Below are 19,005 nucleotides of genomic sequence, written 5' to 3'. Positions count from 1 at the left end.
GTCGACGACGCCTGAGCGGGAGGTCCAGGACTGGGCTCGGGTGATTGCTGAGGAGGTAACCCATGACCATGATCCATACGGAGCGAGCGAGTGCATAGCATCCAACGATTCAGTGCAGAATCGAGAACGCCGGGATCAGCAAAACAAAAGGAACAGAGCAAGGCGAGACAGGCCCGAGCCTGGACCAACCGAACAGTCAATGTTGCAGAGGCCGTCGAGGCGGACAAGGACGCAATGTAACGCACGTGGAGTTGTACCCATGATTCAGAGAAGAAAGCAGCGCAGTGCAGTTGAGCAGTCACTAGTAGGGGCGCAAGGTGTAGGTAGCGAGAGGAATGCAGCGAGCTCAAGATGAAGGCGAGTTTTGTTTTGTTGAAATGTGAAAAGTGACCTGTTGACGCCCTTGTTTCTGCAGGTTCCAGGTTGTGTTTTACAGCTGCCGTAGCAAGGCACCGATTGAGGAGTTGAGCAGACGCCTAGACGATCATGGCGGACGCGCCTGCCTCGCCTGGGATGCGTGCCTGCAGTTTTTGTCGACCGACGTCCAGGCTGGACCTGAAATCTCGATCTTGGCGGAAGGTGACCTGGAACGCACCTTCCCAAGTGTTTGGGACACCAGGTCGGGGGGGCTTTTTTGGGGCTGAATCCAGACAATTCGATGGGCGGCCCCCACACGGCATTTGCCGGCCGTTGGGGGTGGGAGCCTTTCCAACACGACGGGAGTCTTACTCTTACACGACCTTATTAGGGGGCCAGCAGCCACAGCCTACCATTGGATTGGGCCCCTCTGAGGTTGTAAGCCCAGTTGTCGCAATAACCACCAGGGGGGAAACTAACTAATGAATTGCTGGATCTCTGCTACTATTGCAAAGAGGCTACGAGCTACTGAAACGCCTTCGGTCAAGAGAGGCTACTGTAATTAACTAAACCGCCGGCACGGGCTGCGGGCGGCAATCAGTGTCACGAGCTGCCCAACCCGTCCCGCTAGCTGGGCGGCAATCGACAAGATGGGATATCATGGAGGAGGGGCCACGAGCTCAGGGCCTCGTCGAGGCTTGTCCTAGGGCGGAAGAGGTGAGACTGGTGAGTGCTCGTCTGTCCTATCGACGTCTTCACTACGTAAGACAGGGAATGGTGTGGTCGGACGATTTTCCTCAAGTCCCGGCGGTGGATTACGGCGCCGGCATTTGACCCGGGATTTTCCACTCTTTTCATCTCTTCTCATCGTCAACTCCATATCAAAGCAGGGGGCGGCGACGTCAGATTATTCAGGTGCTCGTGCTCTGCGCATCCCAGCCAATTGCTCCACAAAGAATAAACTACACGTTAGGACTGGCTCCCGGGGCCATGGTGATGGGAGCCGGGGCGTCGGGCTTGTCGACCGCCTCCAAGGTGTTGGTGATGCTGCTTGGACGGCGTCAGAAATCACACCCACCAAACGAAATAAGGAGCATCATACAAGGGCTGCCCGAGATCTCTCGCTATCATCCCATCCCCCCTGGTCCCGAGGATCTGGGAGCATGTAACGTCTTGGCAGTAATCACCCCAGGAGCCAGTCGGCGACGCCCATCCACCAAAACAACCTGGGAAGTAGAAAAAAACACGTCGGTCATCATGATAAAACAGACCTGGTGGATTTACATGACCCGCTATTGCCCGCTCCTGCCCGGGCTTTCCCCGGCCGCGGAGCTGCCGTTAAAGGTGGGTCACTGCGCCTCTTTCCCCCGGCATCCACTATCGGCCACTCCTCCCTCTCCTCTCCTCCTGTCTCCTCCTTTCTTTCACTTACAGCCCGTACAAACCATCCCTCCCTTGCCTGCAGCTCCGTTTACTTCCACATTCCGACAAACATCCGTTTTTCGCCCCCTCAAGTCAGAAGGCCCAGCACAGCGGCGTCGAGACCCCGAGGGGCCGCGTCCAATCACATCTCATACAGCCAGGTCATCAACACTCCGAGGGTCTGGGTGTGGCGCCGGGCGACTCAGGCTCATGCGCCGCAAATCGCCCACCAGAACCCGAACGAGCTGAACTGTCGGGCCGTCGACCACAGGTGAGCATGGTTTGTCGGAGGTTTTTCAAGACCAATACGCACCGAGGACTCAGCCTACACGTCAGTTGCACGACTCAGGATGACGATGAAAAACGTGGTTCTGCGGGTCGATAGGCATAGCCGATGGGAATCGGAAAAAAGCATGTGGCAGCTGTGTAACGTCGTGTCCCGCCTCGCTCAGGCCTCTTAACCTTTTGCTTACCTGGGGCTTCCTTGACTCGAGCGGATTGACAGGTTGACAGCCATCTCTGGAGAGGCAAGTATCAAATACTTTGACTGATATTGGGCATGATATTCATGGAAACTCGGCGGAGGCCATCGCGATCCCACCCTCCTTAAGAGTCGGTCTGCAGTTAGTAAACTTTACCAGCTTGTCAACCACGTGCTCAACTGCCTTTGGTAAACTTCGTCCCGCAGCACCGTCTCGAACTCTTCCCGCTTCACTAGCAGCACATCCTCATCGGCCGCCGCCCCAGTCTCGTGGAAGCGTCGTCTTGCCTCTTGAAACTCTTGCGTGGCCTGCCGGAACCTCACCTCCGCCTGACTCAATAAGCTTTCGTGGAGGCACTGCGCGCAGAGATGCGGGATCCAGCCCCGGTCCGGGAGTGTTCGCGGCAAGAGATGCAAACCCTCCTTTGTCAATAGCCTCGCCGGAACGCTGTCCGCAGCCCGGATATTTTAAGCAACTCCGGCAAAAGGGACAACTGTCGTGTCTCCGCAACCACTTGTCGAGACACCGTGAGCATGCTACGTGCCCGCACGGCATCATGCTGAAGGTTGTGTCGTCAACTAGTTCTGTATCCGACTTGATCTTGCAGTAAGCCTGACGGCATATCTGGCACTCCAACTTTGGAGGCCTATCAATAAGAAACGTAATCTTGGGGAACGGGAAGAACGATTCCTGTGGATTATAGATCCGGTGGGTTTGAAACCATGATGAGAAGGCCGGCAGAACCTTGGATCTGAGCCATGAGCCGGAACCTATTATTTGATGTGGTTGCGTCGATGGGGGAGCCGAATTCTTATCCGATGCTCGAGTCCGTAGATACCTTTTACGGGTCCGTCGGGTGCATTCTTCCGCCATTTTTATAAGCTTTACTTGCGTTTTGTTTGTCTGTTGAATTTGCTCGGTTGTTTTCTAATGTCGTTTAGTTGTGTTGGTTTCAGAGTGCTTGCAACTGGGTTATTGCTCTATGATAAGTTGTGATTATTGACTGATGAAATGTGCTAGTTCTAACAAAGGGTGTCTCTGAACAGACCAATGTCGTTTACATGAGAAGCCACAGAGAGCATGGTCATGTCTGTTCGACCATTCTTTACGTCGAGTCAAGGGGTGCCCTCTTTGTTCGATTCATTGTGGTTGTAAGTTGTCGCCCCGCAATGGGGGTGTTCTCTTATCCACCAACATGTTGTTCTCCCTTCACTGCGGGACTTTCGAAGCCAAGACAACTTTGAAATTCCAACCGACAGACAATCTGCAAGTGTGGATGCAACGGTAGACAGCCAAGCACCGCCTCAAACATTGTCCCTGAAGTCCAAAGTGCTCGCGTTTCAGAAAGACACTACTGGGGAAATTGCTCTAGGTAAGACATTGGTAACGAGGCGAGCCCAGTCACAAACAGATCGCCAAGTGTTGCAGATTGTTGCCGCACGCAATAGATGATGTGCATACCAGCTCGCCTCACCTTTTTCCCCCTCTGGGCGTCTAGATTTCCCTATTCCGTCGACCGATTCTGCGCATCGCAATATTTGCTACTGGTGTTGTCCGCGGGGAGTACCGGAGTCGGTCCGAGGCGCTACGGAACATTGCGACTTCACTCTTGGCCTCTTTGATTTGCCAAAACGTACCTGGTTGAAGCCGCGCCGGTCCTAGTTCGCCGTAGCCCGTGGAGACATTTGAGATTAACAGCGACCAAAAAAGTGACCTGTTATATCCAGATGTGTCCTCTCATGAAGCCCTTCATGATCCCCCTCATCTTGGGTCTTTTGAAACTTCCAGCAGCAAACTCAGTCCTGAGCTCGGCTGCAACTCCTCAATTCCCGGTGATGAAATGTTTACGTCAGGGCTACGTCGAATCGCCCATTTTTAAAGTGCGGCTCAAAAAGGAACCCGCGTCGGATTTACGGGCCTTGGCAATGGATGGCGCCGTCGTCTCCCTAGTGCCTCAAGTCCAAATCCCCGCTTCCAAAACGTAGTCTGGCGACTCGGCCGAGGGATCCGCTGCGAACGGGCCTTTTGCTGGCTCACGGGCTTTCATGTGTTTTCCTCTTTTCGGGTCGTGATATCGCACCGGGGAAGTCAAGGACCCGAGGTATTGTCGGCCCGGAAAGGGGACGGAGTGCCGGTACCCACCTGCCGGAAAAGTGGATCCGGCCGGAGTCCGGCTTTGAATACGAACACCGGCTCTTAGATCGGGAAGTGGGAGCGACGACTCGGCGAACAAAAAGGACATGGATCAAGTCATGATATTCCCACCGCTGCTTTAAAAAGAATAGTGTTTATTCCATTGCGGGAATAGTGGTGGGACTTGCGACTCGTCTTGATGACAGCCCTTCGGGCCGGCTCGAGCGTACACCTCGGCGTGCTTGGAAGTTGGCCCTGTAACGGCGCAAAACAACGACGAGTTGTTCGGGCTGTGCAGCATGCACTACTATGCTATGTATGTACTATGTACAATGAACAATCCAGTCGGTCGCATGAACTAATGTTAGCCGTTGGATCAGCGACAGGGTTGGGCGCCCCGTCCCCTTTGTCTCCATCAGCTCATCTCGCCTGGTCTCAGCCGCTCCCCACAATGTTGGCTGCTGATTCTCGGTCGTAAAAAAAATCCCGAGACAGAAGTTTTTTTGCTTTCTTCTTCCCGGGGATTCAAGGCTATTGTTTCGCCGAGACCTGGCTCGGGTAGCAGTAACGACGCCAGTATGGGAGTTGGTGATATTAGATCCATGGATACATTCTAAGTCCATTTGGGTGACGTTCAAACTTGGGCTTGTGGATCCATCCTTGGTTGCCCCGGTTCCCGTTGCTGGGGACCCTAAACAAAACTATGGACCAGGATCTTTTACCAAGTCAAATAACCGAGCGAATCCTCCTTTCCTATGTCTGTCAGCCTCGAGCATCCTCCTATGAAAATTCCCTGTATCATGCTGTAGCGGAGTGCTCTTGGCATCTGCGTTGGGCACTGCATCGCTGTCCATGCATCTCGGCTCGTGTTTCACTGCGTCATTGTATCCGGTTCAGATCAGCCCACGGCATGACTGCCAGCCAACCCATGCACGAAGAAGAAAAAAACAGCCTTATTAGGGGGCTGCCGAGCAACTGTGACTATCACTTGACCAATGCACTTTCTTGTATTTGACCTCGTAGCTTCCCCCATCAACGGCTGCCATCTGCCTGTCATCTAATAAACTTCCCGTCTCTGCGCGCCTGGTGTCAACTCCTCCCGAAGCCTCATCCATATTCGCATCGCTTTGACATATTCTAGCAAAGCTACACAACTTCAACTATCATCATGCCCTCTTTCAAGACCGTCTTCGCTTCGGCTGCTCTGGCCTGCCTCGCCAGTGCCGAGACCATCAAGGTCACCGCCTCCAGCGACAACAAGTTCGAGCCCGATGAGATCAAGGCTGAGAAGGGCGATGTTATCGAATTCCACTTCGAGCCCAAGAACCACAGTGTCGTCGCTGGCGACTACCGCTACCCTTGCTCTCCTCTCGATATCGGCACTGGTTTCTTCTCCGGTTTCGTTCCCACTGATGACGGCACTGCTGTATGTCAATCGCAATTCTCTTATCCAAGTGCAGCTCAGCTAACTCCCTCTAGGACAAGGTGTTCCGGGTCACCGTCAACGACACTGAGCCCCTACCCTTCTACTCCTCTCAGGGTAAGGAGTGCCCTAATGGAATGGTCGGCATCATCAACCCCAGCGAGAACAAGACTCTGGGCGACTACAAGAAGGAGGCCGCTAAGCTCAGCTCGGGTGTGAGCCCTGGCAGGGCGGTCTTTGGCGGCAGGCTGGTCGACGAGGATGATGCGGACTCCGACGACAGCGACAGCAAGGACTCCTCAGAGAGCAAGGACGGTAATGACAAGGACAACGCCGCTGGTGCCCTCGGCGCTCCTCTGGCGGGTATTTTGGCTGTCGGCCTTGCCCTCATCATGGCTTAAGCGGTGGATTTAAAAGGTTCAGGAATGCGATATGAAATTAATGATATGCCTACGAGGCTGGATAGGGCGCAGTGGGAACTAATTTAGCTGGGTCTATAATCGTAATGCCCACGATCCTGTAGATAATACACTGACAACCGGGCCATTTGCCCTTGTCCTTGAATGCCGCTTGATCATCGTGAAATGTGTATGTGTATGGCATTGGGATAATCGAGCTTGGCTTTTGTTCAAGCTCACATTATATATGTGTCATGTAGGGCTAGTTCTACTTATGGATAGATGTTGTGGCTGTGAATGGATGCGAAGAGCTCCATGCTGAGTCGTGAGATACGACTTAGATAGTGTAGGCGCTGGGTATGTGTGAATAAACTTATCGGCAGTGATTTGCAATCTCAAAAGCTGGTCTGGGCCCGTGGTTAGGAGTCTTATAGCCATTGTCTTCCTTCACTCGTGTTGACAAGCTTGTTATATGATGCCACCTCCTTGCCTACTTGTCGGCATATCCGCCGATGCAGCTGAGGAACATGCCGGCCAGATGCAATTAGCCTTGCAGAAGCCTCCAGCACTACATCATCACGAAATCACTCGGAAATCAAACTCCTAGGTAGCAGTGACATGGATCGCGGACATGGAACATTTATCATGTGAAAGTGAGGGCACATGACCATTGCTTATGGGTGATCAGGAGCTCGTGATCATCTCGAATCTTCCTCCAGGGTAGGTCGAACTGATTATCCCCAGATTGATAAGCGACAACGCCCGTTAGTGGACCTCGGCACAATAGACTGGGGCGCTTAAACTACGGGCGGGACTATTCGGATCTAGGAACAACATTGCCGGGAATCACTTCTAAACCCGGCCCACATCGTCATCGCCTCAACACCGAATTCGCGGGCTTTCTCCATGGCTTGCATCCTTCATATTCCGACCCCTCCTCCGTAATGCGCGCGAGCGACCGGCTACCAGCGACCCCAATCCCGTTCAACTGAAACGAAATCGAATATCATGCGCGGTGGTGCGAGGTGTAGTGCCTCTCTCCGCCAACTACGGCTTTCCCGGCCGTTGGCGGATGGCGGCCGGTATGCGAGGGCCCTTCGGACGAGCGCGGCGCCACAGGCGTTGAGGTCGCTGCCATATTGCCGCACGCAACGGCCGGAACTTGCGATCCAGGGCGCCAGCTTGTCGACGTCGTGCGCCAATCGATCTCGGTCAATGGCTACAGTTGTCGACGCGGACCCCATTGTCCACGACGGAGGTCCAATTCCAGAGTACGATAGACGGGTGGAAGTGGGCAAGTTACGAAACGACGAGCATCAAAGAGGTGAGGACTTTGGCGGGACAGCTGCCAGGCATTGGCTGACCGAGTAAAAGGCATCATTCAAAATCTTCAGAATCTCCACGGGGAACTGCGCAATTATAACGCTCCGCCCGTCAAGCACCCGAGCATCGAATCTCTCAAGTCCACACCCAAGAAGTCTGTATTCTCGTCGCTTTTCAGCAAGGGCCCAAGCAAACCCGCCATTGGAGATATCCCCAACAACCTTCCTCGAGGCCTGTATCTGTACGGCGATGTCGGATGCGGCAAGACCATGTTGATGGACCTGTTTTATGAGACCCTACCTGCATCTGTGAAATCGAAAACCCGCATCCACTTTAACAACTTCATGCAAGATGTGCACAAGAGGTTGCACCGCATCAAGATGGAGCATGGAAACGACATCGACGCCGTGCCATATATCACGGCTGAGATTGCTCAGCAGGGCAACGTGCTTTGCTTTGACGAGTTTCAGTGTACAGATGTGGCAGATGCCATGATTCTGCGAAGGCAAGCATCTTGATTCATGTCCAAGTTGGTGCATACTAACATCTGATAGACTACTGGAATCCCTCATGTCTCACGGCGTAGTGTTGGTGACAACGTCCAACCGACACCCCGACGAGCTGTACAAGAACGGTGTCCAGCGAGAGTCCTTCGTCCCTGCCATCGATCTCCTCAAGAACCGTCTACATGTCATCAACCTCGATTCACCAACCGATTACCGTAAAATCCCCCGACCGCCTTCCGACGTGTATCATACGTCTCTCGACAGCCACGCCCACGCCCACGCGGAGAAGTGGTTCCGATTCCTCGGTGACCCTGAGCAGCCTGAACCTCGACCGGAAATCCAGAAGGTCTGGGGCCGAGAGATCTATGTTCCCCGAGTCAGTGGGCGAGCAGCCTGGTTCACCTTTGACGAGCTCATCCGACAACCAAAGTCAGCAGCCGACTACCTCGAATTGGTCCGTTCTTACGAGGCTTTTATCGTCACTGACATTCCCGGAATGACTCATCAGCAACGTGATCTTGCCCGTCGATTCATCACATTCATCGATGTTGTATACGAGGGTAATGCCAAGCTGGTCCTAACCACTGAGAAGCCCCTCACTGAGCTCTTTGTTTCCCGGGACGAAATCGCCGAGAGCCTTATGAAGCAGGGCTTGAAACACGACCAGGCCGCAGAAGCCGCCAAGAACGATTTGGAACACAATGTGGACACCCTCAAGGACTCTAATCTCTTTGCTGGATCAGAAGAAGCCTTTGCCTTTGCCAGAGCGTTGAGTCGACTGCGGCACATGGAGAGCAAAGAGTGGGTGGAAAGGGGCATGGGCCTCGAGAGCCAGGGCGGCAAGCAGGAGCAGGAGAACTGGAACAAGACGAGGAGTCGACAGATGGAGGATTCGATGTAAAAGGAGGATTTGGGTTGTGACATATGCATTATACCCGGAGCGCTGACTCGGCATAGCGAGCGTCTGCCTGGTTTGTATGAATTACCTATGAGTTGATGTTTGTTGGATACAACGTGTATGAAATAGAGAATACAAGTTGGGTTGAGTACATATAAGCCATATGAACACCGTTTTGTTACATGTTTTGTTAACCACTCATGTGATGAATCCTGTGTCCATTCTTCCCCATCACCTCCGGTGAACAGCTCAGTAGATTCCTGGAAGGACGGTCCACTTCACATCCTTCTTGAAACTCTCCCACTGCTCACCATATCTTTCACTGCAGTACCTGTTCAAAGACGGCACAGCTCTGGTGACAAAGTCCCATGCCTGTCCGCCGCCCATCACAAGCCCGGCAACCAGTCCACTCGACGCGAAACTGTAAGCGCCGCGCCAGAGGGCATATCCGCCGTAGTTGATGTGTCGTGCCCAGCTCCACAGTCCCGATCGCATCACCTTGCCCTTGTTGGCCGGGTTGTCCTTGAACACCTTGCGCTGATACTCGGACACAACCTCGAGGGCAATACCAACGGTGTAGAGGGCAGGCCCAACCACGAGCGGATACGGAATGCTAGTCCCGGGGAAGGCGGGCGCCTTGGTAGAGCTAGTAGCGGCGGCGACGAAGAGCAGCGTGTTGACCGAGTTGACAAAGCTGTTGTATACGCTGACAGTTATGGCCGCCGTGGGAGGGAAATATATCTCTGACAGCTTGACGAGCCAATAGCCCTGCTTGGCGGCAGAGCCAACTGCCATGGCGAGGATGATGAGATGTGAGAGCGGAAGGCCGAGGGCGTCTATGGCCTGGATACCAGTGTGAATGACGGCATCGGGAGAGATGGATGAGATCCCGAGGTTTCCAAGGAGAGCGGCGCCACCGCCGGTGAGGAGGCTGTATTGGAGGACCGGATCAAGGCCTCGAAGGCCAAGAAAGGTGATTGTGCCAGCCGGGCTGGACTTTTTCACATCGCGCTGGATGAATTCCTTGGATCCGCCCTTGTTAGATTCCGCCATGGTTGAGATCTGTTCTTGCAACGATGATGCAAAATGAGATGCTACGAGGTCAACGTCATGGACCTTGGAGCTTGATATACTCTCTTGCGCTACTGTGCGTCGGCGACTTTTAGAGACGTCGCGCCTGAATGAGCCAATCGCCGTCGAGGTCGGAACAGCCACGGCTCCGAAGACCGAGATCTTTGGAGAGACCGGCGCCGTGTGGGGACCGGATACGGACCTTTCTTAGAAATCAATCGGCCTTAGTCCGTACGGAGTAGGCTTTTGGCGGATCTTCTCATGCTTAAGCGCCATTAAGCGACTCGTAACTGGACGCTTTCGATACAATACGGTGTAGATAGGCGCCTGATTATCAAGCAGCTCCGCTGGATGAAGTGGTTTGTGACAAGAACCAGTGATAACAAGCCCATCTTAGAGACGGAGCTGTGCGACGGGTATAGCGCGGTCTTTGCCAATGTCTGCCATATGGAGGACAGCTTTCAGAGACAGGCTTTCACACATTCAAACTCTTGTGATGTCATGGATGGCGTTTGCATCCAAGACCGGAATCCTGGGTGTGGCATTGAGACAGCTGGGAGGTCTCGGTGAAAGGAATGCAGTGTCTCATGGCAGTGTCTTGGCCTCATTGTTCCGGTCCCTGATCCGTCTTTGTGATGTTTTGACTCGGAGTTGATTGGAAAAAAAAAGGGTCAAGGCTCTGTCTGGTATGAGACAAGCAAAGAGCCTTTGATCCGATGTCTCTGAGGCAGCCGGAAACGTGACGAGGGGAACAAGGCAAGTCATTAGAATCAGAAACAGATCCGAGATGAGGCTTTGGGATCCAGACTGAGGCCTCGTGAAATTTCGCGATGCAATGGCCCGTGACACAATGGTAGAAGTAGGATCCTTGTGCAGTGTAGGCTCTCTGAGAATGCCTTGCCCAGCCGAGGCCGAAACACCGGCGTTTGGAGCTGAGGCTGGGGAAGGAAGCTCGAGTGAACAACAGGCCATGACCATGACCATGATCTCTGAGGCAGGATTGACGTTGTTTACCAGCAACCAACACGACCAAGGTTCAGTATGAAACAACAACGTTGACCCAACAGACCCGAGGTGTAACTCAAGATCGAGGTCGAGGAAGAGTCACACCGTGAGCAATGCCCAGCTGGTAAATTGCCTCTGCTAGTCGTACATACGAGCAGCCCGTAATTTGTCAGTGTTGAGCTAAAATTGGTACCACACCTGCGCTTTCTTTTGCCTTTGCCTTTGCCTTGCGCCAGAGTTATGTAGAACTTGGCGTTCGCAGGACATGTGAATAAAGGCAGCACAGCTGTCTACAACTTACTGACCAGGCCTCGCATTGCAGGCACGAATAGCTCATCTCGGACATGGGCAACCGGGTGCATGACGCTACTTAGAGGGGAGGATCGGCAGATGCATTGACTGGGATGCTTGTTTCAACTTGGGGAGGATCCCAGCTAGCGGGAGAAGGGTGGCGCAAGGAAAAGAAGCGGTTTGTGTCTTCCAGGCAAAGGCCGAACGCTTGAGGGCAGACAAAGAGATGACGGTGTTGGGGTTCTAGAGTGCGGCTGAATGGAGAATGAGGCCATTTCTGCCGGGCTCATTAACAGGACCTGTTCTCTCGAGTCAAAAGGAATGCGAGATGAGGAGGAGGGCTCTCAGCAGCGGGCGGAGCGGGACCTGTCAAAATGATGATGATGACGGAAGATGCGAGACTGGGATGGGTAGTATGGAACCAACAAGTTTAAAGAGGCTGAGTTTGAGGTAGAGAGAGTTTTGTTCGTTGAGAGAGTTGTTGTTGGTGTTTGTGTGCATCATGTAGGGGAGAATAGACTCCATCACTGTGCATCAGATGGAAATTTGTCACGTCGGCTCAAAGATGGATCCGTGCATTCTCATGGTGATCCTTGGAAAGTGACAGGAGATGAAAGGCACCAGTCAAAGTAGAAGCTGCTGAAAGAGGTAAGCTCGAGGGCGATCATGGATGCGAATATTTTCTCACGCCGAGAAAGACATCCGACACGATGGGAGAGGCTGGACAAGGGGAAAAGGGGACAAGTCTAAGTGCATGGATGGGATAATTTAATGAAGAGACCAAAAGAGAGCAGGGGTCAGGCCAGCTTGACCAGGTGATGAGACCCTCGCGCCACGCTTCAGAGCCCGTTGGACCATTGAAGCCACCGACAGCCACTGAATTGCAAGTTGCAAGTGCAAGGCCCGGCGCCCCGACATTCCCTGGATTGGCCGGCGCCGCCAACGGTTCCTGGCTAGCAAGATGCAGTGGGGTGACCCCGACCAATAGCGGCGCCTTGGTCCCTGGCGGCTGGCGTCAGTGGGGATGGCACCCAAGCCACCCCTGACTGCAACTGCAGCAACCCCAGTCCGACTGGACCTCATCATCCATCACAACCTTGCCGCGCGCGGGGGCCCTGCGCATTGGAGGAGGGTCGGGAGGGCTCTCCAATCGCTCGATTCTTTGTCGGCAAAAGACTCTGCTGATCATCATCTGCAGTGCCCGATGGATGCGGCAAGTGGGAATGGGGGGGCCCTTGGCTCATTTCTTGCCCGAGCTGTCATGGACGTCTTGTACGAGGACACGGTGAACGTCCGTCACTCCCATGGTAACACATACACACACACATGCGTGATGGTGTGCAGTACTAGCAAAATTAGAACATTCTTCTTCGTGTCTCTAATGCACCTGATCTCTGCTATGCACTTTTATGCACGCCAGCAGCATCTTGCAGCTCCCCCTAGGTCGTCGAGTCACCCGTTGGATGTAGCACCTCCTCCAAGCGCTGCCCAGTCTTGCTTGGTAGACAGCAGCGTCACATCACAGACAGAGACGGTACCGCTAGGTACTAACCAGCTGGTTGCGGATGAAACATTCACCAAGAAACCCTGCTGCCCTGTCCAACGGCGCGAAGCGAGTACCTTGCTGGTACGGCGCTCTAGGCACTGGCACTGCCCTGCAGCTGGGGTCAGGTCGGGTTCCATCCTCTGCTAAACTTGCACGTTAACCCTTTCTGGGCTCGTTTCGCCCTATCAAAGAGAAGTGATCGATCCAATTTACGGTCCGGGGGTCGCTTCACTGGTAATCGATCCAGCGACTGACGGACTGTTGGGTGCCCTCGGCAAGGCCGCACGTTGGCTCCTCCCCCACTCCCACTTCCACTCATTCCCTTTCTTTCGTCTCCTCCCTCTCTCTCACCACCGCCCTCACTTTCTCCCTTCTACCCTTTTTCACTCCCTCAAAATCCACTTTCTAGAACTTGTTGCTCTTCACGGTCGCTTCGCATTTTTTGTCGTTGCTCCGTGTCTAGTTCAGTTCGTCCATTCGTTTCCTCTCCCCCCTGCCTGGCGCGTTTTTTGCAAGAACGACTGCTGCCGTGTGCTCTTTGTCACCAACCAGTCCGACCCGGCCGAGCCAAACCTCATTCACAAACCGACCGGATCAACCTCTTTTTTTAAACCGACACCACTCTCTCGTTTGGCATCTGGTCCAACAACAACCACTTGCGCTCCGTTACACTTGAAACTTGCGTTCCCCATTACCTTCCTTTACGACATCCTTTGTTCGCATCTGAGACATCGCCGCCGCCTCCCGAGCAATCCGACTCCGGCTCCGATAGTTCCTGCGAATTCATTCTTTGTTCCCGCCTTCGATTGTATCGCCCTCCATTCCAGTCGTCTGAGCAACCAGCCCCGCGATTTGAGCAACACTCAAGGACGATATATCGCATCACTGCTGCGAACACCGCGTTAATTGATCACCGACGAATTTCACCCTTCAAACTTGTTTCAGCCTTTCGCAACTACTCGATACTTTTGCCAAAATGCATGCCCGGCACGCGCGCGTGCATCGCAGGGCCGACGGCCTATTCGGTTTCGGTAACATCGCTCATGAGATTCAAGGATCCGCCGACACCAAGAAGCGCCATGTAGAGAAGAGGGAACCACGTGAGTCTCGCCTCTGTTTATCGCGTCGATGCAATGGATTTTGAGAATGAATATCCATCTTGCGGTGCGATTCGATATTTGTCCCATGTAGATTTACTAATATTTGACAGAGGTCATCAAGACGGTCTTTAAGACCCTGGAACCCACTTTTGAAGGCGAGGTTGGCGGCTATAAGACGGTCGGTGATGAACCTGAGCCAACCAAGGCCCAAAACAAGGCACCCTGTGATTACCCACAACGCCCAAAAGGAGGCCGACAGGGACGAAGACGAGGACGACGAGGATCAGACCGAGAAGCAAAAGGAAGCAGCTGAAAAGAAGAAGGAGCAGGAAGAAGCTAAGGAAAAGGCCGCGGAAGAGGCTGCAGAGAAGAAGAAGGCTCAAGAAGAAGCGGCCAAGGAGAAGGCGGCCGAAGAAGCCGCCGAGAAGAAGAAGGCACAGGAGGAAGCCAAAGAGAAGGCAGCAGAGGAATCAGCAAAGGAAAAGGCAGCTGAAGAGGCAAAGACCCGCAACAAGAGCAAGGATGAGGTCGACGAGGACGAGACCGCGACGGAGAAGGCCACAACGACCAAGCCCACAAGGACTCGAATCCTCACCACCAGCGCGGACCACTCATCCGTTCCCACCGTCATTAGCGAGCCTACGGAAAGCTCGATTGAATCTGTCCTTGCCAAGGCCACTGGCGATGTTTCCGGTACGGCCGCCGTTGGTGCTGCCGAAGATATCAGCGGATCCTCGACTATTTCCAGTTCCAGCGCCACGGCAGAAGCCTCCACATCCAGCGGTACCAGTGCCGGAGCCAAGGCTGGCATTGCGTTTGGTGTTTTGGGTGGACTTCTTGCAGTTGCCTTGATCGTCTTCTTCATCTTCAACAGGCGCCGCAAGCAGGCTGAGATGCAGCGACTGGAAAATGACGACGAGAAGCTGAACGGCCCAATTGGAGGTGGAATGACTGGCCCTATGCGTTCTATCACCCCTGAGGCCCCTGATGTTGTCGAGACTGCTTCTGTCCGCACTGACGCAAAGGCTCCTCGCGTTAGCCTTCGACCTGTTACCCAGTTCCTCCCCAACTGGAACGGTCTCGATAATCAGAAGCGTACAAGTAAGGGTGCTGCCATGGCCCTTGCTGTCCCTGCGTCTACTTCCGCCGCCGCCGCTGCCGGACCCCTGTCTCCACGAACCCCTGGAGGCAGTGCCTGGGAGCGTCCTTCGACTGCTCAGAGCACCGATCCCGCCAACCCATTCGGTCACCAGGCTGAGCGTGTTCCTTCTCCTGTCCAGGAGGAGAGCATCCAGTCCCGTGGTGCTCCTAGCCCGATTCCTGAGCACTCTGCTCCTGTTGTTGCTGCTGCTGCTGTCCCTGTCGCTGCTGCCTCAGCCAGATCTGTCTCTCCTCAATCGCCTTCATCGCCCGTCAACGATCCCCTCACTGCCAATGGACCTGCTATTTCTGCTGGCGCCGCTGCTGGAGCTGCTGCTGCCGGAGCCGGAGCTGGCGTGCTGGCCCGTAAGACGTCGATGCGCAACAACGGTCCCCCGCAGCTTGATCTCACTATCCCTCCCGGTCCCAACTCTCTGGCCGCAATCCCTGCTAGTCCTGCTGGGACTGAGTTTAGCACTGCCTCTGCCGCCCCTGGTACTCCTGATGGCTCAAGCGGCGCCGCTGCTATTGCGGCTGCTGGAGGTCCTGCCAACTCGGCTGTTCACCGTGTCCAACTTGACTTCAAGCCCACACTTGATGATGAGCTGGAACTGAAGGCTGGTGATCTTGTGCGACTTCTCCACGAGTATGATGATGGCTGGGTGAGTATTGTCAATGATTTTGTTTTCTATCATGCACTAACCAAGTTTATAGGCGCTCTGCATCCGACTTGACCGCTCTCGCCAGGGTGTCGTGCCGCGCACTTGTCTGTCTACTCGTCCTGTCAAGCCTCGTCCCGCCCAAGCTGGTCCTCGCCCCGGACCTCCCGTCAAGCCTGTTGGTGCTCCCCGAGGACCTGGACCTAACCACCCCCAGGGACAGCGTCCCATGACCCCTCAGGGCAACTTTGGCCCAGGTCGCCCTGCCTCGCCCGCTGGCCGTCCCATGACACCCAACGGCACCCGTCCTCAGTCCCCCATGGGACCTCCCATGGGACCCCACGGCCGTCCTGCTGGCCCGATGAGCCCCGGTCCTCGTACTCAGTCGCCGGGACCTTTCCAAGGACCTCCTGGACCCCGATCTCAGTCCCCAGGCCCTCGCCAGGGACCTCCTAACCGAGCCATGAGCCCTGGCCCTCGCTCGCAGTCGCCAGGACCTGCTGGTGGTCGTTCCCAAAGCCCCAGTGGAATGAACCGACGAAACAGCCCTCCAGGACCTAGCCCCATGAACCCTTCGCAAGCACCTCGCCCAGCTCCTTCCACCGGGTCTGTTAACAGGAAGCCCGTGCCCGGCCAGGCATATTGAGCATTTGGACAATCCAAATCTGGCTGAGGAGCTTGCCACTTTGGACGGCTCTGGACGAAAACAGGAATAAAAGGACCGGCGTTTTGCGATACCAAGGAGAGGACAGGGCATTACGGTCTGCCCACGATCCTGCATGACTTGGGGGATGATTTCGACACAACTCTCTTTTTTTTGAAACTTCTTGTCACTCACTCTACTTCTTTTTTCCTTATGTGGCCACTTTTGAGCCCTTTTTTTTTCTGTTTCATGTTCATATACACTTCACATATCTCAGGCGGTCGTATCCCGCTGCTGCATTGTGGCACGTTATCTATCGCTTTTGTCGGGGCAACCTGATGAGAGTTCGAGTTCCTTGGCTGAATAGCTAGTTTTGAGGGAAACGCGCATATAGGGTTACGACTTTCCGCCTTGAGACAATGTCCTCTCCCGCAGGGCTTTGCGCTAGTCGCTAATGTCTATCTATGTTTGCGCCTTTTTTGTATTTCATTTTTCGTTTCTTCATCCTGCGACTGGTTCCAGGTCGTTGGATGGAGGTTGAGAGGAGGAGAGCTTGCCGAGGAATGTCTGCTGTGCTGTGCCGAATGAAGCTCGGAAGCTGGGATGTTAAGACTTGAGATGAAAGGATAGGAAATGAAGAGATTTCTCAATGACCAATACTTGTCACTGTCCCTTGTATGATGAAACCAGCTGTGAAGATACATATTAGCAAAGAAAAGTGGTGATGAAAAGCAAACGAATAGGAGATGTAGCAGGTATATGCTGGATTCGTTTTTAAGTATTATATCCTGACAGGTGTCTCTTTTAATCGTGAGGAGATGTAAGAATCTTAAAGGCAATCAGTTGAAAATGTCCCAACTTGCCAATACCTGGCAACTTGCCGTACCCTCAACGCCTCGCTTCCAGCTCCATTCCATCATCCTTCCCTCCATAGTGTATTGTTGTATTCATAAGTCGTGGCGTTCTGTTAACCGCCATCCACCATCCGCCATCCTTGAATCACATGCGACGCATTGCCATCTTGCTGACCAACATAGCAGGGAAATCGCCTCCTCGACGCAGGGCCTCCTCAAGCTCTGGGCTGTCTTGGATGTCCTCGATGAAGCAGACAAAGTAGTTGACAATGAGGGCACGTGCGTCGTCCATTTCCATGGTGTTGTCAAATATCTCCTGCGCTAGGGCAACGAGGTCGGATATTCTGTCCCTGTGGACGACGTAGTGAGTTAGGGTCCGGTGAAGACGGGCTAGGGCGAGTCGGCGGAGGCGGTTTACACCGTATTTGTCGGCCAAGATGTACAGGCGCGCGTGACTTAGAAAGACGGGCCGGTAAGACTCGTGGGGGTTCATGTTGACACCGGTGCGCAAGGCCGCGCGGGGAGTTGGGTGGTACATGGGCTGGATAAAGATGCGCATGGCCTCGTACTTTTTGTTGACGGGTCTGGGCGGGATCCGGCCGACGTCGGTCTCGAAACGTCGGCGCTTGTGGGGGGAAGGTCGGGGTGGTTGATGTACCTGTAGTGTAGGCACTTTTCCCACTCGATCATGTAGTTTTGAAGAGAATAAGGTAGAGAGGTATGGGAATGCATGATGCCGTGTTCGTCAATCGACACATCGATGGGGCGCCGGCTCAGATGTCCATTCCCGCCGTTGTCCAGTGTAGATGAAGCCTCCGAGGAAGAAGAGTATTCCGACGTCTCTTGATCGTCAGACGAGACTTCGATAGGTTCGCCTGTGTCACTGCCTTCGCTGGAAGCCGAAGAGTCATCATCCTGGTCCGATGATTCTGCCTCCTCCTCCTCCTCCTCCTCCTCCTCAACGTTCCCACTAGTCAAGGCCTTGCCAACCTGCTCCTCCAGTGCTGACATGAGAGCGACAGCATCGTCGGGGACGGCGGGGACGATGAGCTCGGGCTCCGCCGGGGTGTAGTTGCCCGAGTAGGCGAACTTGGCAAATCGGACAAAAGTGTCGACGTCGAGGTCAAGCCACTCGACGCGCCCCTCACGGGCTTCCTTCATGTTGCCATTAACCAGGGCATTGAGAACAGGCGAAAGCTGTCCGATGAGTTCCTTGTGGATGTGAAACTCTTTGCGTTCTTCGCCAACGACGAAGATGAAGGGCTTGGAAGAGATAGATCTAAAATAGGCATGTTAACGGATGAAAATGGGGTCAGACGCGATGCAAATCACTATGGCAATGATTCATGTCAACGATCTGGAGGTGTGGCGTCGACTCACTTCTCAAACTTGTCCTGGTTGGGCACCTGGGCCGCCTCGGCGCGTGTAGCAGGCATGGTGTATATGTCAAGGCTAGGGCTGCCGACCACTCGCTAAAAAAGATTCACCAGCGGCGGCACCACCTGAAGCGGAAAGAAACTGTAGCAGGTATCGCTAATATCTAGAAACTGATGTGTTTGAAATGCAAGGGCAGGAGAGAAAAGCTGAGGCTGATGGGGAGAAAGAGGGAAGTTGTGGGTGGATTACCTGAAGCTCAAACAGGACGGGAGGGACATTGCATTGATGGATAGACGCTGTGGCGCCTGGGGAAGCGCAACCTAATCCTTTTCACTGGATTTTGAGGGCGGTAGTGGGCCAGACAGATTTTTATTGGC

General features: G+C 54.0%; 5 protein-coding genes across 5 annotated transcripts; 3 read left to right on the top strand and 2 right to left on the bottom strand.

Moving 5' to 3' along the window:
- Positions 1 to 5,562: 5,562 nt before the first annotated feature.
- Positions 5,563 to 6,218, top strand: MRS44_006164 (uncharacterized protein; the record flags this gene model as incomplete). Its single annotated transcript, XM_046268714.2, has 2 exons — positions 5,563 to 5,820; positions 5,874 to 6,218. 2 exons carry the CDS (start codon positions 5,563 to 5,565, stop codon positions 6,216 to 6,218), a joined length of 603 nt encoding a protein of 200 aa, XP_046140258.2.
- Positions 6,219 to 7,223: 1,005 nt separating this feature from the next.
- Positions 7,224 to 8,945, top strand: MRS44_006163 (uncharacterized protein; the record flags this gene model as incomplete). The annotated part of the gene is made up of 3 exons (XM_065621663.1): positions 7,224 to 7,539; positions 7,590 to 8,007; positions 8,093 to 8,945. 3 exons carry the CDS (start codon positions 7,224 to 7,226, stop codon positions 8,943 to 8,945), a joined length of 1,587 nt encoding a protein of 528 aa, XP_065477735.1.
- Positions 8,946 to 9,191: 246 nt separating this feature from the next.
- MRS44_006162 (uncharacterized protein) lies at positions 9,192 to 9,995 on the bottom strand (the record flags this gene model as incomplete). Its single annotated transcript, XM_046268713.2, has 1 exon — positions 9,192 to 9,995. One exon carries the CDS (start codon positions 9,993 to 9,995, stop codon positions 9,192 to 9,194), a length of 804 nt encoding a protein of 267 aa, XP_046140260.1.
- A 3,836-nt stretch (positions 9,996 to 13,831) lies between these two features.
- MRS44_006161 (uncharacterized protein) lies at positions 13,832 to 16,400 on the top strand (the record flags this gene model as incomplete). Its single annotated transcript, XM_065621662.1, has 4 exons — positions 13,832 to 13,955; positions 14,066 to 14,133; positions 14,204 to 15,757; positions 15,810 to 16,400. The coding sequence occupies 4 exons, from the start codon at positions 13,832 to 13,834 to the stop codon at positions 16,398 to 16,400; spliced, it is 2,337 nt and encodes a 778-aa protein (XP_065477734.1).
- Positions 16,401 to 17,396: 996 nt separating this feature from the next.
- On the bottom strand, positions 17,397 to 18,687 carry MRS44_006160 (uncharacterized protein; the record flags this gene model as incomplete). Its single annotated transcript, XM_065621661.1, has 3 exons — positions 17,397 to 17,835; positions 17,910 to 18,530; positions 18,632 to 18,687. 3 exons carry the CDS (start codon positions 18,685 to 18,687, stop codon positions 17,397 to 17,399), a joined length of 1,116 nt encoding a protein of 371 aa, XP_065477733.1.
- Positions 18,688 to 19,005: the final 318 nt, after the last annotated feature.

This window comes from Fusarium solani, assembly GCF_023522795.1.
Source record: "Fusarium solani strain SB1 chromosome Unknown bctg00000003_1, whole genome shotgun sequence".
NCBI classification, from domain to species: Eukaryota; Fungi; Ascomycota; class Sordariomycetes; order Hypocreales; family Nectriaceae; genus Fusarium; species Fusarium solani.
The sequence above is the reverse complement of the archived record's forward strand: the minus strand, read 5'-3'. Positions and strand labels throughout refer to the sequence as shown.